This window comes from Canis lupus, chromosome 1 (genome assembly GCF_011100685.1).
Source record: "Canis lupus familiaris isolate Mischka breed German Shepherd chromosome 1, alternate assembly UU_Cfam_GSD_1.0, whole genome shotgun sequence".
NCBI classification, from domain to species: Eukaryota; Metazoa; Chordata; class Mammalia; order Carnivora; family Canidae; genus Canis; species Canis lupus.
In genome coordinates, this window is record NC_049222.1 from 98,944,443 (window position 1) to 98,969,018 (window position 24,576).

Below are 24,576 nucleotides of genomic sequence, written 5' to 3' on the forward strand. Positions count from 1 at the left end.
GCATGGCTCAGCCTCAGAATTCACCTCCTAGTGGGGACACAAGCTCCGGTGGAGGCACATTGGCTGAGCCTGTCCCCAAGGAGCTCCACGGGATGCACCACAGCCCCACGGGACCAGCTGGCAGTTTGAGAAAGGGAATCTCCCAATAGGTGTTACCAGAGAAGGGACAGCAGACCCCCAACACAGGCCCTCTGTGGCAGCAGGCTGTGGGCAGTGGGCAGAGCAGCCTCTGGACACCCCTGGCAGGCTGTCCCCATCTCGGATGGGCCTGGCCTGCAAATGCTGGTGCTTGAGGCCCCTACCCAGGCCTCTGAAAGTTGGTGGAATCTCTCTCTGCACAGGCCAAGCAGCCTCAGCTGCACCCCTGGGCAGGAGCGACCAGGAGAGGCACGGTGACAAGTCCATGGGGGCAGCAAGCAAGGCCGGCAGTGGTCCCCAGGCACCAGGATGCAGCCACCTCGGGTATGTCGCCCAGCACACCAGGCCAGGGCCGGTGGGAGCTCAGGGGTAGCAGTATGGCCCAGTACTTACAGGTGGACTTCCCGTGGGTTTTCTCGCAGTTCGGGCAGTGGTATATGTCGATGTCTGGGGCCTCCTCCTCTTCCACTCCCACACAGCTGAAATGAAGGAAGCACAGATGTTGCCGTTGGTCAGCAACCGCTCGGGGTCTTCCCGACAGAACCCAGGGCGGCTCCCGCTCATCTCTCAGGAGGGCTGCGCAGTACCCGCGCCAGAACAGTGGCCCATGGGATAGAAGGGGGCTCGAGGAGGAGGGAGGGCGGAGAGACAGGGAAGGCCTTGCTGCACAAGACCCGGCTACATGGAGGGATGGGCCGTCCCCCAGGCCTGCCTGCACGAGGGCCACCGCATCCCATCAGCACAGAGCTGGGGGGTCCCAGGGGGTCTGGCGGGCTGCCCCCACCATATCACCAGGGCAGCTTGGGGCTATGGATTGGGCCCCTCCTGCCATCTCAGGGGGTGGTACCATGGTGCCAGGACAACTGAATACCAGAAGTTGAATCTCTACCTCACACCATATATAAAAATTAACTAAAAACAGATTAACAACCTAAATATAAGGCCTGGCACCGCCAACGCTAAGAAGAGAACACAGGAGTACAACTTCATGACCCTGGCTTTGGTCACAGACTCCCAGATAGGACACCAGAAACATAAGCAACTAAGAAAAATCAAGCTGGATATCATCGAAATGTAAAAGCTTTTTGCACTAAAGGACACTAGGAAGAAAATGAAAAGACAAGACGGAGAACGGGAGACAGTATTTGAAATCACGTGTCTGACAAGGGTCCCGTGTCCGGAGCGCACACAGAGCTTCACAGCGCGACGGCTGCGAGACGCACAACTCAGCTTTGACGTGGGCCAAGGAAGTGAACAGACACACTTCCCAGGATGAGCTACAAACGGCCAACAAGCTCACGAAAGACGCTCAATGTTCTCAGTCGTGTGATGTCACTAGAACGCAACCAAACCATGAGAGGCCGCCCCACACCTGCTAGGGCAGCTCTGACTTTTACAAGAAAGAAACTCCAGGAAAACTGCCAGTGCAGCCGCACTGTGGGAAACCTCTGCCAGTGAGAACATAAAAGCCAACCATTTCCACGGGATTGTCTGACGGCTCCTCACACTTACAGACTCGCCCTGTGACCAGGAGCCCTGCACCCCATAGAGCAGGGCCTCGACAAACCCGTGCATACAAGCACCCACAGCAACATCCGGCACAGTAACGAAAAGATGGAGGCCACCCAACGTCCACCAGAGGACGGATGGACAAACCGACGTGGGCTGTCCACGCCACGGGGTCGTCCTCGCCCTTGACAGGGATCGGGCGCTGGCCCTGCTATGACACAGATGTGGCCTGTGACAGGAGCCAGACACACAAGGTCACAGATTGTAGGACCAGCTGGGGTGCCAGAGGCTGAGGAGCGGCCGCTGACTGGGCACAAGGTCTCCTCCTGGGCTAAAATGTGTGCGGATTGGGCACAGCCCGTTTTTGCACAACAGTGTGAACTGAACACCACTGAGGTGCTCACTTTAAGAGGGGTGGTTTCACGTCACATGAATTTGATCTCAGTCACCGACACAGAGGACCTGCCTTGTGACAGTGGCACCCGATCACCGCCACCACTGACCATTGTCCTAAGGCCAGCCGAGTGCTCGCCCTGCCTCAGGCAGCTCCAGGGGCCCCATGCCGGTGAGCCTGCAACCTCCCCGCAGCCACAGGAGGATCGTCACTCGCCTGTGGTAGGAGAAGCCCAGGTGGCCAAGGGGGAACATGTACCCAGACCCCAAGCGCCCCCTCGCTGGGTTCCCTATCTCCTGCCAGGTGAGCCCTCACAGCCCCAGGGTCCCCAGACGGGGCCATGGTCTATGGTCCATGGTGACAGGAGCGGAGCCTGAGCCCAGAGCCCAGAGCAAAGGTTCCTGAAAATACCAACTGCACTCTTCATCTTAGAACATCAACAGCAGCACGCGGACAGCGTGAAGAGTCAAACGTGGAAGATTAAGCCGTCATGAGCCCACCGCCAGGCCACACTTACCTACTCCGTGATGCGAAGTGACTTCCACACAAGCAAGGAATTGCAAAGGAAGCCAGAGCAAAGGAGCTGAGACGGGTTCCCAGCCAGTGGCAAACTCCGAAGTGCCCACCTAGGAACACAGGCCCCTCCAGGCCCCGGCGTGAAGGGTAATCTCTCCATGGAAGAACCGGGTGGAGCCCGCCCCACTAGCCACCCAGGAAATGGGAGCTGGAGGCACATGAGGCAGCGATTACCCCATAAATCCAGCCACGCAGACATGTTGAGCTGCTCCTGCCACAGGTAGAGGCTCAGGTAGATGCTCAGGAGGCAGCAAAAAGCCCAGATCTCCAGGCCTGCCCTCCCACAGGGCCCCAGGGAGTCCCCTCTTCCCGCTGTCCCCATCCCCACCAGCGGCCAGCTCCCTCCTGTGTCTTCGGGTCCTCCAAGCCCCGGACACTGCCCCACCCACAAGGAGGAGTCACCCACCCACCAACCCAGCCCCTTGCCTGGCCCCCTGCAGCCCCCTGGCCCCTCTGTTCCTCCCTCCCAGCCCCCAGCCCCCTGCCTGCCCCAGAAAGGGCCCTGCACCCCCCAGCCTACTCTGTACCCCCCGGCTCGCTCTGCACCCCAGGCCCTGGGCCAACTGGCCTCAGTTTGCTCATTGATCAATCAGAGACCACACTGGCGTGAGGTGGGCAGAGATGCATGGTAAGCCCCCATCACCCACACCCACCAGGAGCCACATGCTGTGAGAGCCAGAGTCCTATAGACGTTCAGGACCCAGAATCCACACCCAGGGTCCACAGCCCATGTCCACACCCCAAGTCTACACCCCACATCCACCCTGTGTCCACACCATACGTCCACACCCAGAGTCCACACCTCAGGACCAAACCCCCATCTCCACCTGGAGTCCTCACCCCAGGTCCACCCCACTCCAGGCTACCTGGTCACTGGCAGCCCTGAACAGACGGCCCACCTGCCCTCATGGGTCTGCCTCTGCTCCTGTGGGAATCCTGGGGACCTTTGGCCATCACAGACTCCTGCCTGGTCTGGCCACGGGGACCCCTGGGACACACAAGGTGCCGACCCAGCACACAGGATGTCACAGGCCCCAGGGCCCTTTCAATAGGTCAGGGGTTAGGGGTACAGCGGAGCGCAGAAGGAATGGGGGCTGTGGGGATGGGAATCCACAAGCCTTCTCCACCCCACTCAATCACCACCCTCTGATCCCACATGTCCGGAGACCCTCATGCTCTGGAAGGCCCACAGCACAAACCCATGTGATGGGGGAAGCTGAGGCCCAGGGGTTGCCGTTCCTGCAGCCAACACTGCTCCCGCCCCAGGCCTCTTCTTTACAACAGCAGCCCCTGGGTGCGCAGGCCTCAGCTGAGCCACGACCCGCTATAGCTGCTGGGTTCAGGGTGTCCAGATGAGGGACAGGGAAGGGCCGGGGTATGGGTCCCTTGTTCTGCGCAGGACACCTTGGGGCTGCCCCTCACCTGGGTGCTGGCGCCATAGCTAACCTCCCTCCCCTGGGGATGCCAACAGCTCCCCCACAACCTGTGGCGTGTGTCACCTCGGGGCCCTGACTGCCTGTGTCTGCAACCCGACCCTGCCCTGACCCTGCCCCGGGCGCACGCACCCCCACCCGACCCTGTCCTGGGAGCACCCCAGCCAGGACACACCTAATTCCCCACGTTTGGGATGTGGAACCCACGGCTCACGGGAGTTCTGGGTGGTGAGCCCTCCACCACGGCATCCCCTCCAGCTCCTGGGGACGGCCTGTTCCTGGAACCACTCATTGGTTTGACCATCCCAAAGTTAAGGCTTTCCCAGCGCATCCCAAGAAATTACATGGGAAAGCACCCAAAAACCTAAGAGAACAACAGCCATGGAAAAGTCGTGAACATGCTCTGCCCTGAAGCCGGGAGCCAAGACCTGGAGTCGGGATCCAGGGCGACGGCCTGCATGGCCCGCACCCCGGAGCACAGAGGTGCCCAGCTGTCCCCACGGCCGCCGTCCCAGCATCAGGAATTGTCACATTAAAGCCAAACACAAGGCAAATGCATCTCGTGATCATGACCGGGTGCACCTCAGGAGATTCAGGGGGCAGGTCGGGGGAGAGAATCCCATGGCCCAGGACAGGCGGAGGGTGGGCCCCACGGCCTGGAGGAGCCCCAGCACCCAGGGAGGGAGGTCAGCGCCTGTGGATACCACTACGAGGTCTTCTCCACATCCGCAGCAGGGCCCCGGAGGCCTACCCTGTCCCCCCTGGAGAGAGGCAGGGCCCAGTGGGCCACGGAGAGCTAGGAAACACCTGACTCAGCCTCTCCATGAAGGGCGGGCATCAGGCATGGGAGCAGGCCCCAGGGCTGTCCACACTCCAGGCCCAAGCAGGGGTTCAAAGGAACAGGGACAGATCCCACCTACAGGCCCTGCCACCCTGTCCCTGTATCACCACTTCTGTATATGGCAGTGGGGAGGGGGGTGGCCAAGGGCTGGGAACAAAATGAGAGCAGCTGTAGTGCCTGGGGGAGCAGGGGGAAGGAAGGGAGGGGGAGAGAGCAGGGATGGGGGAGGAGAGAGGGAGGGGAAAGGGAGAGGAGAGGGAGGAAGGAGGGGAGAGTGAAGGGGGGGAAGGGGGTAGCGGGAGGAGGGTGAGCGGGAGGAGGGTGAGCGAGGCAGGGAGCTGCTGGGGGAGTGGTGGGGGGCGCTGGAGGGCAGGGCAGGGCCACAGGAGGGCACGAAAGCCCTGGGAGGCCAGAGCTACCACAGAACCTGTGCGGCCCTGGCAGCAGGGACCGGCGGGCACAGTGGCAGTGTCATGGGCTGTATCTGCTGAGGGCAGTGCCGCACAGGGTGGGCCGCAGGCAGGAGTGTGGTCCACGGAGGCCACCTCAGAGCCCACCAGGGCCCCAAAGACAGGGTCTGTTTGCACCGGACTTTCCACATCCTGCAGGCCCCTGGGGCCCAGGTGGGGGTGGTAGTGACAGCTGAGGGAGATGGCAGGGGGGAGATGCAGGGCATCTCATGCCCAAGGAGCGGGGGAGCCCACGTGGCCCCCAGCAGGGTGCAACCCTCGGGGGAGTCCTGGTCACAACCGGGGCCCCAAGCGCCAGAGGCCACCTGGGGTGCGCAGCCATGAAAGCACAGTGGGGGGGTGAACGCGTCACCATGTGTACAGCTGTGGCTTGGGGCGGCATAGGGCTGCAGACCCGCTTCTAAAGAAGAACCAAATACCTCTTCACACACCCACATGGACCCCGACATGGAAAACCCTCTCTGGAAGCCCTGGCGTGCACCATCCTCCTGGTGGGGAACCACAACCGAGCTGCAGCTGTGCGTGAGTGTGCACATGTGCCTGTGTGTGTGGTGTGTACGTGTGTGTACGCGAGCATACATGTGTGCATACATGTGGGTATGCATGTGCAGGAGTGTGTACTCGCGGGTGTGCCTGTCCTAGGGCCTAAGGTCCTTTGACCACTGGCCCGGAAGGCAGTGCAGAGGGAGGATCACAGTTTCAGGGGCATGTGAGCATGAGTTCTGGGGGCGCCTGTGACCTAAGCCCAGGGACCCACATCCACAGCCAACCCCAAAATGATTAAAGACAACGGAGGTGCCAGGAGCTCAGTAAGAAGAAAGACAGCAAGTGGGGGGGGGGGGGGCACAGCACTGATAAACTAGCCAAGGACCAGGGACCCAAAGGGGAAGGGTGGGGGGCAGGACCAGGGGCCCAGAAGGGGGTGAGGGGCAGGACCAGGGGCCTGAAAGGGGGTGGGGGCGCAGGACCAGGGGCCCAAAGAGTGAGGTACACAGACACCTGCAGAGGCAGCACGTGTGGGTCACAGGCCTGGTTCCCAGCCACAGGCTCCGGGGGCAGAACCACATCCACCCTGGGAGCAGCAAGGGCTGGGGCCGAGCAGAAGCATCTGCTCCCAGGTGGTCTCATGGGAGTCCCTTCCTGGTGTAGCCTCGCAGGGGTCGGAACTCCCCGTGGGGGGACCGTGTCCTCTCCCTGGGGTCCCAGGCTCCCCTGGCCAGACACCCTACACCTTACTGCTCATGTGCCCTGAATCCACAGTTAAACTGCATGGTGGTTTTCCTATTACTGCCGACAGACAGTGTTGATTTAACATAAACCACTTCTGTAATCCTGTTCTGACATTTTTTTATTTTTTAAGTTCCAGGAGGAACCTCAGAAAAAAAATAAAAAAGGAAGCGACCCCTTTCATTTGCGGGGGGTAGGGGGGCACAGCCTGCCCTCAGAGGCTCAGGCTCGAGCTCGGTGGCGGTGGCTGATCTGTCCTAAGGGTCAGGGCTGGGGAGTGGCAGGGACCGGGCACACCTGCCCGCGCAGGGCCCACCACCTCCTGAGGCACAGCCGCATGTCCTGAGCTCTTCTCCTGGAACAGCATACTTACACACCTGTTCTAAGGCAAAGAGCAGGAACACACACGGGCTTGATGTGCAAGGTGGCTTACCTGCGATTACTTAAGAGAGCACAGCGAACCCCCCACCAGGACCTCAGACCCCTGCCTGCTCCTCTCTCTGAGCAGAAAGTCAGGCAGCCACTAAAACGCGGATTGTCCCCGTGTTTGAGTCTCACCAGTGAAGACCTGCACACATGGCCACCCCTAGGGCCCACTCCAGTTCCCAGATGGCATGTGTGTCTCCCTTCTCTCTCCCCTGTAGCTTCCTAAGCCCCCAGAATGGAATGTGTTTCCTTCTGTAAAAGCCAGAGCCCTACTTTTATGGCAGGCTCAAACGGCTACCTCATGCCTCTCCCTCGCTCACCCCCTCCCATCTCTCCCAGGTCCTGGTAACCCGTGCAGAAGGCCTCCTGAGCTGTGCACCCTGCAGGGAGGCTGGACACCCGGCTCCGGCCAGCTGAGGGCCCCTGGGTATCCTCCGGGGAGCCTGCTTAGAGGGGGGAAGCCAGGCTGGCAGGATGAAAGAGGGGCAGGTGGGGCAGGCAGATGCCATCATCACCACCATCCTCATCACCACCACATCATTACCATCACCACCCTCATCAGCATCATCACCACATCATCATCACCACCATCACCACCATCTTCACCATCATAACTATCGTCATTGTCACCCAAGAGCCCAAGTCACTCACACAGACTGGAACAACGCACTCCTAAGGCTGCTTTCTTAAAATCTTACTCCTAAAACATTTAAAAGCACCAAGCCACACCTGCAAGTTTAGTTCAGCTAAGTGGTGCAGAGAAGTGAGGAGAACACACAAGGTCACCTCAGGGCTGCCTCTGGGCCCCAAGGGAAACCTGGCCTTTCTCACACTCCAAAGAGACACAGCAAACTGGGACACCTCCCAATGACCCTCCCAGGGGCCCTGCCACCAGCCTTATGAAGGCAAAGATCCAAATAATTCCAAACGATGAAGACCTCCACCAGGAGTGGAAAAGACCAAGTACCCAGCCCAGTGGCTGCTCCCTGTGTGGCTCGGGTGAACCTCACCCCAGATGTGGACTGCATGTCAAGGGTATGCTCAACAGGAGGAAGATGGGGTTTGGCTGTGGAAAAAACACCGCCTGAGCAGTGATTTAAGTCATGCCTTTGAGTAGACACTTCACAGGAAAAATATTCATGGCTTTTAAACATGGAAAGAGACGCAACAGCACTTGCAGAAAGACGTGACATCCACGTGCGAGAAGGTACATCGGCTGCATGGCCCGGGGGGCTGCAGGGCGCTTGGTGGCATGACACACGGACAAGCATCCCCATGTGTCCTCAGCAGAAACACGCCGGCACAGAAAGCTTGCATACCCTTGTCTGTGGCCCTCCTCCAAAACAGCCCAGGGACACAGGCGCAGGTGTGAACTGGGCACTAACAGCAGCAGCAACCAGATGTCCACCCATGGACAGCTCAGGGAAGTACCTTTAGTGCCAAGGAGTGTAGATTCTACCCTTGCTGACTCAGGACAATCTCTGGGATGCACTGAATCTTCCACTGACATGCAGTGATCTCTAGAACACACCACTCAGCAAAGCACATGAGTTGCAATGAGGGTATATGGTGCACACCTATGTTTTGTTGGGTATTGTTGGAAATGCGCAAACATGCTCCTCTGTGACCAGAATGTTCTGAGAAGACTTAGAAACCTGGCCCCAGGGACACCTGAGTATCTCAGAGGTTGAGCTCTGTCTTCGGCTAAGGTGTGATCCCGGGGTCCTGGGATCGAGTCCCGCATCAGGTTCCCCACAGGGAGCCTGCTTCTCCCTCTGCCTGTGTCTGCCTCTTTCTGTGTCTCTCGTGAATATATAAATAAATAAAATCTTTACAAAGAAGAAAAGAAAAGAAACCTGGCCCCAGTGACCATCTCGAGGACTGGTGGTCTGCAGGGAGGGTCAGACTTATCATCACTGGAGACACAATTTTGACTGTTAAATGTTTTCCTATGTGTGCATATTATTACCCTCTTCAAAAATTTTAAAGAACTATAAACACACACACACAAAAAAAAGAACTATAAACACAATAAACTGATTTGATTTAAAGCAAAGCTTTTGGAATTTTTTATATGTACAGCCTATTAAAAAATACTCTTCTGACTCTAAAAAATAAACCTGTAAAGAATGCAGGTCAAACAAGTGCTGATCCTTGCTCGTGGTGCACGGCCCACACTTTCTGAGCGCGGCTTTAAGTGGTCAAGGAGTCAACACTTCTGCGTTGTCAGAGGTGAAACGGACTCCTGGCAAACACCGTCCTGTCCAGCCCCCTCATGTGTGCGATAAAGATGCTGAGGCCAAGCATGGATACCAGGTCTACCCGACCCACGGCCGCACCTTCTACAAATCACAGTTGGTGCCATTCCGGGGCCCCGAGGGAGGAGGGAGGCATCCGAAGCACTGGCACTCCACAAGTAGGCCCCCAGAGACCAATCACACCTCCCCACAGCAGGCGGGGACTGGAGGTCATCTAGTACGACACGCCAAACAGGCCCTGATGTGCGCAGGGACACAGCACAGCACCCCAGGGAGGCAGTCGACGGGCGTGGGGACTGAGGGGCAGCCCCTACTCAGCCCTGCCAGGAGCAGAGACAAGAGTGTGGCAGCCCCAGGGCAGCACAGGCCCCCTGGCACCTCATACATAAGCGCTGAGCACCGTCAGATCCCCTGAAGTTTCACGACAATCTGGAAGTGCACATCTTTAGGTGAAATTTCCTGATTCTCACATGTCACAGCTAACAGAACTGTTTTCAAAAACCCTGGACAGGGCAGCCCCGGTGGGTCAGCAGTTTAGCGTCGCCTTCAGCCCAGGGCATGATCCTGGAGACCCAGGATCGAGTCCCACGTCAGGCTCCCTGCATGGAGCCTGCTTCTGTCTCTGCCCCCGCCCCCCCCCGCCGTGTCTCTCATGAATAAATAAATAAAATCTTAAAAAAAAAAACAAAAAAAATAACTATGAGGTATCTATTAAAAAAAAAAAAAAAAAAACCAGATGGACCAACATCAGGAGCCCAACAGCCATGCTGCTGGCAATTTGCCACTTCTGGCCCTCCTCCCCCAGCGAATCACCTGAGCAGCGAGTCCCCACCTCACCCACCTGAGGCTCCCTCCACTGCCTGGCCTCAGGGTGTTGAGATCCCACCAGTCTCAGAGGCCTTCAAGCATCCCCTCCAGGGCCGGGCCTCAGTGGTGACATCTGGAGGCAGCCCTCCTCCCAGCCAACACACCCTGCCTTCCGGCAGCCCAAGGAGCACCATATCTGTCCTTGGAGACTCTGGGCCTGGGGCCTCACTGGGACAGCCTGCAGAACCACCGGCACAGCCCAGGGCCTCAGAAACATCAGGATAACTGGGGCAGGGGAGGAGGCTGTCCTGGGCACTGCCGTTCTGGGCCTCCCTCAGCAGCCTTGTCCGTGAACTATAGGGAGAAAAGCTGCCCAACAGCCCCCTGGGAACAGCAGAGACAAAAAAAAACCCTCACAAACCAAAGTATCCAACGTCAGGGGAGCTGTTAGGTCAGAAACCACCTAATGGATCACTATGCACCCAAATGTTTACTGACAGGAACACATTTATACTGCAATAGGAGGAAAAGGCAACCAACTCACCCAGAAGGGGAGCAAACGTGCCACTCTAGGTGGTGGCATATAAGGGGACCGTTTTCTTGTCTTTGAAGTGATTTTTTGCAACAAAAAAAAAACTTACAAAACAAAACATTACAAGGCATACAAGATAAAAATACAGGTCTGATGAGGCAGAGAAAGCATAAGAACCCAGGTATCACAGAGATCTCAGAATGATCAGATATTTAAATAACCAGGGTAAACATGCTGAGGGCTTTAACAGAAAAGGTGGACAGCATGTGAGAGCAGATGGGTGTGTATACAGAAAGAATGAAACAAGGAAATCCCAGCAATCAAAAACAGAGCAACAGAAAAATGCCTCAAGGGCTCATCACTAGACTGTCAAGGCCAACCTAAGAATCTGTGAGCTTGGGGGGGCGCCTGGGGAGCAGTCGGTGAAGAATCCAACTCTTGGTTTCAGCTCACGTCATGATCTCAGGGTCCTGAGATCGAACCCCGTGCCAGGGTCCACAATCAGCAGAGTCTGCTAGAGTCTCTCTCCCTCTGCTCCTTCCCCTGCTCATGCTCTCTCTCTCAAGTAAATAAATCTCTAAAAAAAAGAACCTATGAGTTTGAAGATAGGTCAACAGAAACTTCCAAAACTGAAGAGCCAAGAGGGAAAAGGAAGAAAAACACGAACAGAATGTGCAGGGACTATGGGACAACTATACAGGAATAACACATGTGTGCTGGCCAGGCCAGAAGAGACGAAAGAGAGAGGAAATGAGGACAGATCTGAAATCATAATGGCTGAGCATTTTCCAAAATTGGGTGACGGGCTCGAAACACAAATCCAGGAGGCTCAAAGAACACCGAGCAGGATAAATGCCAAACAAATGCCTCGGCATTTCACATTCAAACTGCAGAAAATCAAACACAAAGATAAAATCTTGAAAATACAAAAAGCCAGAGCAAAGAAAATACCTTATCTACAGAAAAAGCAAAGGTAAGAATTATAGCAAACTTCTCCTTAGAAACTATGCAAACAGGAAGAGTGGAGTGAAACACTGATAGTGTTGAAAGAAAAAAAAAATACCAGCCTAGAATTTTGTATCCTGAAAAATTATCTTTTAAAAGTGAAAAAGAAACAGACTTTCTCAGACAAACAACTGAGGGAATTTGTCACAAGCAGGCCAGCCTTGTAAGAAATGTTAAAGAAATATCTTCAGAGAGAAGGAAAGAATATAGGTCACAAATTTCGATCTTCATAAAGAAAGGAAGAGTGTTTGAGAAGGCATAAGTTAAGAAAACATAAAATATTTTGTTTTTCTTATTTTTACTGATGTAACAGATAATAGTTTGTTTAAAACAAACTAGCAACAATGTATTGAATTATAGCTTAGAAATAAATGATAGGAAAACAGCACTTGTATGAGAACAGAGGAAGAATCTGGGAATGCAGTGAGGAGCTTGCACTGCCCTTAACAGGATATTTGCAAGTGGGCCTGCCTTAGCCTTAAGTATATATATTGCAAATGTAATGGCAACTGCTAAAAAAAGTTAAAAAAGAAGTATCACTGATACACTAGAAGAAGAGAAAGAAATTAAATCCTGCACAATGCTCATTTAAAACCAGAGAAGGCAGAAAAAGAGCAGAAGACAAAAACCAAAACAAAGAATAAGAGCAACAAATAGAAAACAGAAATAAACATATAGGTATTAATCCAGCATTATCAGTGGTCACTTTAAACTCCAGCAGTCTATAATACAAATTAAAAGACAGTCTCTAAGGTTGAGAAAAAAAGCAAGACTCTACCATACACTGTCTAGCAAAACCCTGTTTTAAATATAAATATACATAAAACAAAGCATGCTTTAAACATAAAAAATATAGACTAAAAGTAAAGATACAATGTGGGGGAAGAGGAAGAAAAATTCTCTACGCTTTCTACTCAATTTGCTGTGAACCTAAAACCAATTTTTTTTTATAATAAAGGTCTGTTAAAAAATAAATAAAAATTTGGGATCCCTGGGTGGCGCTGCGGTTTGGCGCCTGCCTTTGGCCCAGGGCGCGATCCTGGAGACCCGGGATCGAGTCCCACATCGGGCTCCCGGTGCATGGAGCCTGCTTCTCCCTCTGCCTGTGTCTCTGCCTCTGTCTTTCTCTCTGTGATTATCATGAATAAATAAAAAATTAAAAAAATAAAAAATAATAAATAAATAAATAAATAAATAAATAAATAAAAATTTAAAAATTTAGGGATGCCAGGGTGGGTCAGTGGTTAGGCACCTGCCTTTGGCTCAGGTCGTGATCTCAGGATCCAGGATCAAGTCCCATATTGGACTCCTTGCGAGGAGCCTGCTTCTCCCTCTGCCTATGTCTCTGCCTCTCTCTCTCTCAGCCTGTGTCTTTCATGAATAAATAAATAAATCTTTAAAATAAATAAATAAATAAATTTTAACTGAGGAAAAAAGGGATGAAAAAGTTATACCATGCTTATAACTAATCAAAAGAAGATCAAGTAACCATATTAATTTCAGATTAAGTAAACTTTGGAGCAAGAAAAATAACTGGGATAAAGAGGGGAAATAGATAATGATAAAGGGGTTAATTTTACTTAATGTGTATGCGCCTAATAACAGAGCATCAAACTACATGAGGCAAAAATTAACAGAACTGCAAGGAGAAACAGACGACACTACCATACTGGCAATTTCCACATCCTTTCCAACAACAGATCAGCAGACAAAAATCAGTAAGGACGTAGCTGAACTGAACAACACTATCAATCAATTAGATTTAATTGATATTCATAGAATACTTCATCCAACAAAAGCAAAATAAACATTCCTTTCAAACTCACATAGAACATTCACCCAAGAAAGATCACATTCTGAGCCATAAAACACATCTTAACAAACTTAAAAGAAATCATACAAAATATATAGTCACAACCCAACAGAATTACACTAGAAATAAGTATCAGAGAGATATATGGAAAACCCTAAAACATCTGAAGATTAAATAACACACTTTTGAATAACACAGAAGCAAAAAAAGTTTGAGGAGAAATTTTAAAATATTTCTAACTGAATGGAAATGAAATACTTATCAAGATTTGTGGGATGCAGTGAAAGCAGTGGTTAGAGGGTGATTTATGGCATTGGATGTGTATGGAACATCTAAAAGCAACATCTAAAAGGAACATCTAAAACCAGTCAGCTCCACTTTCACCTGAAGAAACTAGAAAAAGAAAAGAAAATCCAAAGTAAGCAAAACACATAATGAAAATTAGAGCAGAAATCAATGAAATTGAAAATACCACAAATAAATAGAGAAAAGTCAAGGAAAGCAAAAGATGATTCTTTGTATCCAAGTTAAGAGAAAAAGAGAGAAGACCTAAATTACTAATATCAGAAATGAGAGAGGGGCCATCACTACAGATACCACAGAAAGGATACTAAAAGAATTATTATGAACAACTATCCCACACGTTTATTTTTTTTTAAAGATTTTACTTATTTAGTCATTAGAGACACACAGAGAGAGGCAGAGACATAGGCAGAGGGAGAAGCAGGCTCCCTGCAGGGAGCCTCATGTGGGACTCGATCCCAGGACCCCAGGATCATGCCCTGAGCCAAAGCCAGACACTCAACCACTGTGCCACCCAGGTGCCCCTATGCCCACACATTTAATAACTTAGAAGAAAAAAACCTATTCCTTGAAAGGATTCAATCTACTAAAACTTACAGAAGGAGAAATAAATAATCTAATTAGTCTACATCTGTAAAGGAAATTGAATCAATAATCAACAACTTTCCAAAATGGAAAATACTAGGCCCAATGGGTTCAATGATGAATTTTACCAACATTTAGGAAAGATATTATACCAATTTTCTATAATCTCTTCCAGGAACTAAAAGTAGAAGAAATACTTCCTAACTCATTCTATAAAGCCAGCATTACCTTAATGCAAAGCCAGATGAAGGTATTTATAAGATATTGCAGACCAACATCTCTCGTAAATATAGAAGCAAAAACAGGGCACCCCGGTGGCGCAGCGGTTTAGCGCCCCCTGCAGCCCAGGGCGTGATCCTGGAGCCCTGGAATCGAGTCCCATGTCGGGCTTCTTGCATGGAGCCTGCTTCTCCCTCTGCCTGTGTCTCTGCCTCTCTCTCTCGCTCTGTATCTCTCATGAGTAAATAAATAAAAAAAACTAAAAAAAAAAAAAAAGAAGCAAAAACTCTTCTACAAAACGTTAGCAAATCAAATTCAACAGTGTATAAAAAAAGTTATACACCATGACCACTAGGGATTGATCCCAGGTATGCAAGGCTGGTTCAGTACTCAAAAACCAATTAATGTAATCCACCACCACATAAACAGGGTAGAGAAAAAAAATATGACCATATCCATAGTGCAGAAAAAGTGTCTGACAAAATCCAGCTTTCCTTCATGATAAAAATTCACAGCAAACTAGAAACAGAGGGGAACGCCCTCTACTCCCTCCCTCTGTTCCAAAGAACAAAGCTCTACAAAACTTACAGCTAACACCATCCTTAAAATGAGAAACTAGATGTTTTTCCAGTAAAATCAGGAACAAGACAAGGATGTCCACTCTCACCCCTCCTATTTAACTCTGTACTGGGAGCCGTAGCTAATGAAATAAGATAGGAAAAGGGAATAAAAGATAAGCAGATTGCAAAGGAAGAAATACAACTGCCTTTGTTTGCAGATGACATGAGTGTCTATGCAGAAAATCCCAAGCTGGGACACCTGGGTGGCTCAGCGATTGAGCATCTGCCTTTGGCTCAGGTTGTGACCTCATGGTCCTGCAATAGAGTCCTGTATCAGGCTTCCCGCAGGGAGCCTGCTTCTCCCTCTGCCTGTGTCTCTGCCTCTCTCTCTGTGTCTCTCATGAATAAATAAATAAAATCTTTAAAAAAATGAATGAAAAGAAAATCCCAAGAAAACAACAAAAGCTCCTGGAGCTTTAAGTGATCAGAGCAAGTTTGTAGGATACAAGGTTAATACACAAAAGTAAATTGCTTTTCTCATTCATCAGCAATGAACGTTGGAATGTGAAATTAAAAAACATATACCACTTACATTAACATTTTTTAATTTAAATTCAATTTGCCAACATACAGTGTAACACACCATGCTCATCCCATCAAGTGCCCTCCTCAGTGCCCGTCACCCAGTTACCCCATCCCCACCTCCCCTTCCACTACCTTTTGTTTCCCAGAATCAGGAGTCTCTCATGGTTTGTCTCCTTCTCTAATTCATTTACATTAACACTTAAAAATATGAAATACTTAGATATAAACCTAACAAAATATGTGTAAGATCTACATGAAGAAAACTACAAGACTCTGATGAGAGAAATCAAGGAACTAAATAAATAGAGCAGTGTTCTATGTTCATGGACAGGAGGACTCAATATTGTCAAGACATCAGCTTTTCCCAACTTCATCTATAGATCCAAAGGGATCCCAATTAAAATTCCAATCAACTTATTTCATGGGTATCAACAAACTGATTCTGAGTTTATATGGAGAGATAAAGACCCAGAACAGCCAACACAACACAAGAGTAAAAGATCAAAGCCGGAAGACTGACCCTACCCAACTTCAAGACTTTCTAGACTGCTACAGTCATCAAGACTGTGGGGTTTGGAGGAGAGAGTAGATAAACAGATCCACAGAAAAGAACGGAGAGCCCAGAAATGGATTCCTGGAGATACAGTCAGCTGGCCTGTGACAGAGGAGCAAAGGCCATGCAATGGAGGAAGATGGTGCTGGCATATGTGGTGTGGGTCAGACACCCACATATGTGTGCACATATGCGCACACATATACACACATATATACACATGTACACTGGATCATCCAGACACCCACACATGCATGCACATGCACACACGCACACACATATACACATATACATATACATATGCATACTGGATCAACTGGACATCCACATACACTAACACACACATACCACACACAAAGAATGAGAACACAGATCTAATAGCTTTACAAAAATCAACTCAAGATTGATCCTGGACCTAAATATAAAATGCAAAATGATAAATCTCTAGAAGACACAGGAGAAAATCTGAGTGTCCTGGTGTCTTTTGAGGTATGATCACTAAAGACACGATCCATGAAAGAAAAAAACTGATATCCTGAGCTTGACTGAAATTTTTTTAAACTGCTCTGTGAAAGACGCTTTTAAGGGAATGAAAAAATAAGCCACAGACTAAGTGAAAATCTTGGCAAAACATGTATCTGGTAAATGACTAGTATCCAAAATATACAACTCTTAAACACACAATAATAAGAAAACTAACATCTCAATTTAAAAATGGGCAAAGGATCCACAGACACCTCACCGGAGGAGACAAGCAGACAGCAAACAAGCGCATGAAAAGATGCTCCACGTCGCCGTCATCAGGGAAATGCAGATTATTATTTTTTTAATTTTATTTATTTATGATAGGCACACAGCGAGAGAGAGAGAGAGAGAGAGAGAGAGAGAGAGAGGCAGAGACACAGGCAGAGGGAGAAGCAGGCTCCATGCACCGGAAGCCCGACGTGGGATTCGATCCCGGGTCTCCAGGATAGTGCCCTGGGCCAAAGGCAGGCACTAAACCGCTGCACCACCCAGGGATCCCGGAAATGCAGATTAAAACAGGATCCCACTATTTGCCTGCTGGCCCGGCTGACGTCCAGGACACCAACAGCACCTGGTGTGCCCGGCAGGCTGCTGGGGACTTAGGACGCCACCCCCGCTGCGGAAGACAGCTCGGCAGCTTCTCACAAGACCAAACGTGCCAGGGGTGCCTGGGGGGCTCCATTGGTGAGGCCTCTGCCTTCAGCTCAGGTCGTGACCCCAGGGTCCTGGGATCGAGCCCCACATCGGGCTCCCTACTCAGGAGGGGAGGTCTGCTTCTCCCTCTGCCCCACCCCCACTCATGCTCACTTGCTCTTGCTCTCTCAACTAAATAAAATCATTAAAAAAAAAAGCTAAACACGCTCTTGCCATTTGATCACCAGGCAAACCCTAGGTGTTGACCCGAACCGGCTAAAAATTTAACTGCACACAAAATCCCGCACTTGGGTGCTTATGCAGCTTTATTCGTAATTGCCGACACTCAGAAGCATCGGAAACATCCTTCCATGGGTGCCGGACACATCAGTCCGGGTCCGTGAGCCCAGGGAGGGTGACTCGGCAGCGAAGGAGATGCGCCGCCAGCTGTGAGAAGCCACAGGGGCGCCTCGCCGAGGGGGGTGGCCAGTCTGCAAAGGCAGCATGGGCCCAGCCATACGGCGTTCCGGGACAAAGGACTATGGAGCCCGTGGGGCTGGGGACAGGGAGGGACAGAGAGGTGGGACACACAGGCTTTCTAGGCCATGTGCCTACTCTGTGTCACGTCACTGCACGTTTTCAAGGTGCACGGGGTCACAACACCCGCGTGAAGCCCCAGGGCGACCATGGGCATCAGTCACCAACAATGTGGCTGGGCAGCTCGGACGGACAGCCGCACCCCCGCAAGGTGTCCACAACAGGCCGCGGGCAGGCCAGGGTCCATGGGGACCCTCTGCGCTGTGCTCTCCGTCTTCCTGGAATCCAAAACCACTCTACAAATAAAGTCTATTTTCTCCATCAGACAGGAAACCTGCACGCGTGTCTGAGAGCCGTGAGGGCTCCTGGCTGGACAAGTGCTGCCCCGACAGGAACCCCGAACGACGGGAACGCCGATAAAGCCTGTGGCAATAGCATCAGCACAGACACCGCCGCAGGCAGGTACTCTGGAGCAGGACACGCCACACCCACCGCCTGCGGGAGGCTCACGGCCGCCCACCCAGGGTTCCTGACACCACGGGTGGGGCCGGGGCTCCGGGCCCTCAGCCGCCCGCCATACCGCTTGGTCTGATCCCCAGACCACCCCTGCCTTCTCCCACCTCGGGGGTCAGCTCATCTTGAGTCCTCCCCCTGGGGCTCCAAGCACCCCCGCGTCTGTTGCCCGGAGTCCCTCCAATCAGTAAAAATGTCCCCTTGGCCAGCGGGTATCCAGGTGGACCGTGGGCAGCCAGGCCGCATCCTGGGATCCTGTGCATGCCGACCGGCCCACCCTGAACCCAGCCATGTGTTGCTCGGGTGACTCATGCTGGGCTCAAAGTTGGGGGCCCGAGCCAGGCCCACACGCAGGCCCCTGGGGAGGCCCAGGCCAGTCTCCCGGAGGCCAGCCGAGGGCGGGAAAGGCTTCCTTCTCCATGCAGGTAAGGGCAGGTGGACAAAGGTGCAGGGTCTGACACAGGACAGGCCAGAGGGACTCGGGGTGCACCCAGCATGCCCCAAACCAGGAGGTGGATTATGGGGGATCCGGGGCCCTGCAGGTGCAGCTCTGGCCACCGGTGCAGTCCCCAGAAGCTCAGGTGAGGGCTGGCCCGGGAAAGCCCAAGTGACAGCCCATGACCTCTGCTGGGAGGCAGGAAGAATCCAGGGACAGCAGCATTCTGGGGGCTGGGGGTCAGGACAGACTGTGTCCACTGTGAACGCCCTGTGCTCGGCAGCTGGAAATGCCCAGCCCCGCTAGGGGCCACCTGTCCCTCCCCTCGGCTGGCCAGCCAAGTGCTGTCAGGTCCTGGGGGGCAGGTGGGTGGAGCAGGGCAGTGCCTGTCTGTGTCCTGGGGCCCAGGGCACCAGCACAGCACCAGCGCCACTGCCAGCCCAGCCGCCTCCAGCCCAGGGGCCTCCGCGTCCATGCCTCAGCTCCCCTCCCCATCCTTGCCCCAACCAGTCCGGGCCACACGGGGGTCCCTCCCTGATGATGCAGCCCAGGATCTGGGACAACCGGAAGCTCTGTCTCCCCAAGACCCCCGGGTCTCCCAGCGCCCCGGCGGCCTCTGGGGGCAACATCGCAGGCCAAGAACCACACATGAGTCTCAGACCCGGACCCTCTGCTCAGACTCGGCCCCAGCATGATGTCCAAAAGGGGCGGACTCCCGGCAGCCTGCCCGGGACATGCAGGCCATGAAGGCCACAGGAACAGGACGTGACGGCCACCTGGGGGAGCGTCCTCACGGTCCGCAGCCTCTGCCCCCGGAAGGCCTTGTCCAGCAGGCACCGAAGCCGGGTGGTGGCACAGGCCCAGACCCAGGCCCAGGCCAAGGCGGCGCTGGCTGGGGAGGGCCGCAGGCAGGAGGCCACCAGCCATCCTAAGGGTGCCCCGTCCCCGGGAAGTGACACCAAGAGGCAGGTGCGCCCTGACCCATGCCCCCAGCTCAAATTTCCAAACTCAGGAGCTGACCAGGGAAAGCAGCGCCCCTGTCCTGTCCCAGCAGAGGCTCCTGAGAACAGAAAGTCCTTTCAAATTTCAAATGACTTCAGGGGGGCGGGGGGTGAGCTCAAAAGCATGACGGTGCTCACGGGCACTCACACAGCACGAGACATGGTCACACAATCTGCAGAACACTGAACTTCTGGAAACGAACAGTGATGCTAAAATCTGAAACTCTGGGAACACTTTAAGCAACAAATCAGACACATTTGCTAGACGCTGTGGTTCAGGGGGAGGCAGACTTACAGGGCCTCGGCCACCCCTGTCCCGGGCGCCTGCAGGTCCTAGCTGGGGACGGGTGGGGCCGTCTCCCTCCTAGAGCATACTGGGACCCCAGTCCCTCCCACACACCCGCCCACCCCGTGTGCTGGGTTCCCAGCTCAGAGTCCCTCCGGGTCCTCTCAGGGCCACGCAGACCCTCCTGCCAGCACATGGCACCCAAACACCGAACTCAGCCTCCGTACTCGGCTCCTTTCTCCTTTACCAAACCAGCAAGCACAGTGGAAGAACCAGGGGATCTGCCGTGTGTGCAGAGGGTGGATCCCAACCAGCCCAGGAGACAGGAGCTGCCCTCAGTGGTCTAGGGTGCCAGCACTCTGACAGCAGACACACCACTCCCCTTACTGTCACTGCCACCGCTTCCACCCCAGCGCCACACTCCTCGCCCACCACCACCCAGTTCCAAGGGCACAGGTGCAAACCCACAGCAAGGTAAGGGGGCACAGGGTGAGGCCAAGAGGACAGCACCGGGTGCTGCTTCTCAGGGAAATGCCCTCCTGGGTCACCTCCCAGTGACCACATGTCCTTTGCATGGGGACCACTGCCCTGGGCCATCTCCTGGGCTCCCGGCGGCCATGCTGCCTCAACACCCCCTGTGGCAGCATCCGGAAGGATCACCTGGGCCAGCACCTGAGAGACAGGCCTGGCACCTGAGCACCACGCACACCACGAGGCAGCCAAGTACGAGCCGGCCTCCGGGGCCCTGTGCTGGACGGCGCGAGGAGGCCCGGGGTCCTGGGCCTTTTGACGGCCAGGAGGAGCCAAGCCCAGCAGGGCACCGCAACGCAGGGGGCTTGGCAGCAGTCATTATGGGGGCGGGGAGCACTCCATCAGCCCCCGGGAGCCCCATGGGCACCCTGTGTCCCTTCCACGGCCTTTCTGGAGGGCTGAGAGCCACGTCTGGGAGAAGAAGTCGGCAGAGTCCCTGCAACCATGGCTCTCACATGCACTGGGTGTCCTGCCTATCCCACCACAGCCTGGTCCTCACCGTCAGAGGAGCGGGCTCCCAGCATGTGGTACCCCAGGTGGGTCAGGCTATCCCTGGGATAGCCTGGGAGCTATCAGGACTTCTGGGCCCCAGGTGGTGGTCAGCAGCCAGTCTGCTGGGCCCCTCAGGGCGTCTGGAAGAGGAGGGCACCAGGCCAGGTGCCCTCCAGTGGGGGGTACCCTCAAGCCCATAAGGCAGCCCAACTCCACAAACCCTGTGAGCTGTGAGGCCACAGGGGCGGGGCCTCTGCACAGGGACCATCCTACTCCCCACCTGTCCTCCTCTGGGTCATAAAGTAACGTGCGGTCATGGACACGAGTCGGGGGCACAGGCTGGTCCACGAGCCGCAGAAGAAAACACTCAACCCTGTGGACGTGGGCTTGCTTCCTCCAGGTGTTCGGTGCTCAGTTAGGGATGCACACCAGCTCTGATGCGCTCCGGCCCCAGAGCCCGGGTCCCCAGCCCGTGGCCTGCCAGCCTGCGGGTCTGGGCTCTTCACATATTACCTCCCAGTTCAAACCCTCTGCCTCTGAGACCTGCTCCCGCGGATTTCAACAGGCAGTCCACGTGGAGGATGCGGTCCCTTTAAGAATTAGACGCAAGTCTGGAGAGTCTACTCCAGCAGTTTCCAGGGAAACCATCCCTGAGCAGCAGAGGGACGCCCCTGCCAGGAGCTCAGAAACCTCAACCCTGTAGCCCTGAAGCCCTCACCGACCCACAGCCAGGCTGCCAGACAGGTCAGTGGCCTGGGCAAAACCAGTCCAGGTCATATTAACAGAAACAGAACTCCAAAGCAAGGGAGGGGAGGCCCAGCCCTCCGTCCCCGCAGACCCCCGCTGGCAGCGCCCAGGAGGCCGAGTTAGGTGGCCCCGGGTAGCCTGCCGCCTACAGGGAGTAGCCAGCCCCCCAGCGACAGGCAGCTGGGCCCCCAGGGCTGCTGCACCCGAAGGAGCAGACACGGTGTGGCTGGAGGCCTGTCCCGTTGCAATACCGGGTCCACTCTTTGCACTCGTGTTTAACCGCACATGACCACATGACGAGAAAAGCACAGACAGGACATGGAAACCTGGTGGTCAGGACTGTGGGGGGTGGCGCACCACCGCAGCCGGGAGCTTGGGGGAGGACATGCTGAGTGTCAGTGTCCCACCTGCACTTAGGGGACCCCGGCTGCGCACCGGGTGGTCCTGAGGGTGAGGACACAGGCAGAGCATGGCCCCCACAGTGCAAGGACCCGCCCCGGCACAACAGGGACAGCAGCAGGACACACGGGCAGGGCACACGAGCAGTGCACATGCCTGGTGGGGGACGTCCACCGCGGGCAGTGCGACTGGGAAGGCTCCGGAAGGCCCCACAGGGTGCTCTGGCCCTCCAGGGTGCTCTGGCCCACGATGCTGACAGGGCAGCCCCAGGGGCCAAGGGGGTCCCAGCAAGACACCTCCTCCAGGACCCAGTAGTACCCACATGGGAGGTGCTACGTGGTCCCCAGGGACGGATCTTCTGGCCCACAGGACTCGAACCCAAAGCCCCTGAACCCAGAGCATCAACAGGGAAGCACGGGCAAGGAGGCAGGGTCCTGGCGCTGCCTCCCCTGCCCCTCGGGCCTCGGGACCTCCCCCCGGGAAGGCTGCTGACACTGACTCCTGACCCTGCTTCCAAAGGGGCCTCTGGGAGCCGTGGAGGGGGCCTGGGGTTGCAGAGGGGTCCCAGAGTCACAGAGAGAGCCTCCGGGGGCCACAGAGCAGGAAGCGCAGGGCCAGGAGGCGGTGCTTGTCAAGTCCGTCTCAGGTCTGTTCTCCCCGCCTCCTGGGAAAGCACAGGGCCGCTATGAAAAACCCCGGGGGCAGGGACGTGGGCCCTAGGGACATGGGCCCCAGGATGGCCGCTGCAGACCCACATGACAGCAGGAGAACATGGGACACGACTGCTCGAGGATATGACAACCGCACCCTCCGCCCTGGAGGGACACACATGGATGTGTCACCTAGGACACCAACCTGAGCAGGACACAAAGGCCCAGGGAGTTGGGGGACCTGCACAACCCACTGCCCCTCTGACGGCCCACGCCTTTGGACCCGCACCTTCCCGTCACCAACGTACCTGTCAGGCACAGGGGTATGAGGACAGGTCACCTAAAGGCCAGGACTGTCCCTGGGCAAAACCGGGGGAGCCCAAGGTGACACACAAGCTGAACGTCACGCAGGAGGCTGGCAGACAGGATGCGGAGGGGACACAGAGGGGACATGGAGGGAATGTGCAGGGGACACGGAGGGGACGCTGGCCAGGTGGTGCAGCAGAACCAATGTCCTGACCCCGCAGCATGCCCAGGCTCCTGTGGCCTGAGGGGCGGAGGGTGGCATGCAAGCTGAGCAAACACGAGTATGTTTGGGTCTCAGGAAGTTGGAACGGGGCTGGTTCCCGGGAGAAGGCAAGCTTTCCAGGACACACACTCCGTTTTAAAACGCCACCTGCTCGTGTTGCATTTACAAATCCAGCCCAGCCACCGGCCACCATCTCTAGGTGAATAGAGGCAGGTGTTCTTCATCCCAGGAAACGTCAGCTGCTCTGATTCCCACCTGTCCCCGGGACGCCCCCAGGCCTGCAGGCTGCCCCCTGCCCCGTGTCCCATCTGGGGTCAGTTTCATGTATTCCTGAGTCCTTTCCCTGCCTGGCCCCAGCTCCAGGCCTTCACACACACCTGAGGGGAGACCATGGGGCGCCAGGTGACCAGTGTGGAGGAGCGCATGGCTATGGGGAGGATGGAGAACGTGCGCTGGGAGCAGCAGGGGACACGGGTGGGCAAAGCCAGCCCCCGCTCCTGGTCCCTCCCTCACCTCAGCCCAGAGGTGCCCCCGAAGTGAACCCTGCCTGATATGGTGACACTGCCCTCCGGCCCCCACAGAAATGTCACAGTCTGGGGACCGGAGTCGGGGGGGGCGGTGCCTGGTGCCCGAAGTCAGGCCCAGGGCACCTACTGTCCTTGGGGGGAGCCAGGTGAGGGGCCCCAAGCCCTAGTCCCACACTTGACCACAGGTGCTCACCCCTGCCTCGGCCTGAAATACACGTGCATGACCTACCCACCAGCGTGCAGCACCCAGCAGGCAGGGCCCCACACACAGCGTCCACATGGACCACTCAAGAGTCCTCACCGTGCGAACCCACCACCAGACCCAGGGGCGGCTAGGGCTCCACCTCCAGGGCGCAGATGGAGCCGAGGGTAGGGGCGGGGCAGGAGCAGGGGCAGGTACACTCTGACCTCACCAGGCCCGCCAGGGCCAGGCTGTCAGCCTTCCACCCAGCTTCCATCATCCATCCCCCTGGCCCCCACCAAGGCTCCTTCTACCCTCCCTCCCTCCCCCTTCCCCTCCTTCCCACCCCCCTGCC

The 24,576-nt window shown here is 54.7% G+C and overlaps 1 protein-coding gene across 2 annotated transcripts in view; it reads right to left on the bottom strand.

The window, feature by feature from the left end:
• The window catches only part of PHF2 (PHD finger protein 2), a 67,108-nt gene that overhangs the window by 33,791 nt on the left and 8,741 nt on the right, over positions 1–24,576 (bottom strand). For both annotated transcript variants that reach the window (XM_038527369.1, XM_038527370.1), the window contains exon 2: positions 532–617. In XM_038527369.1, the coding sequence (XP_038383297.1) occupies positions 532–617 (86 nt within the window). The remainder of the gene's footprint in view (positions 1–531; positions 618–24,576) is intronic.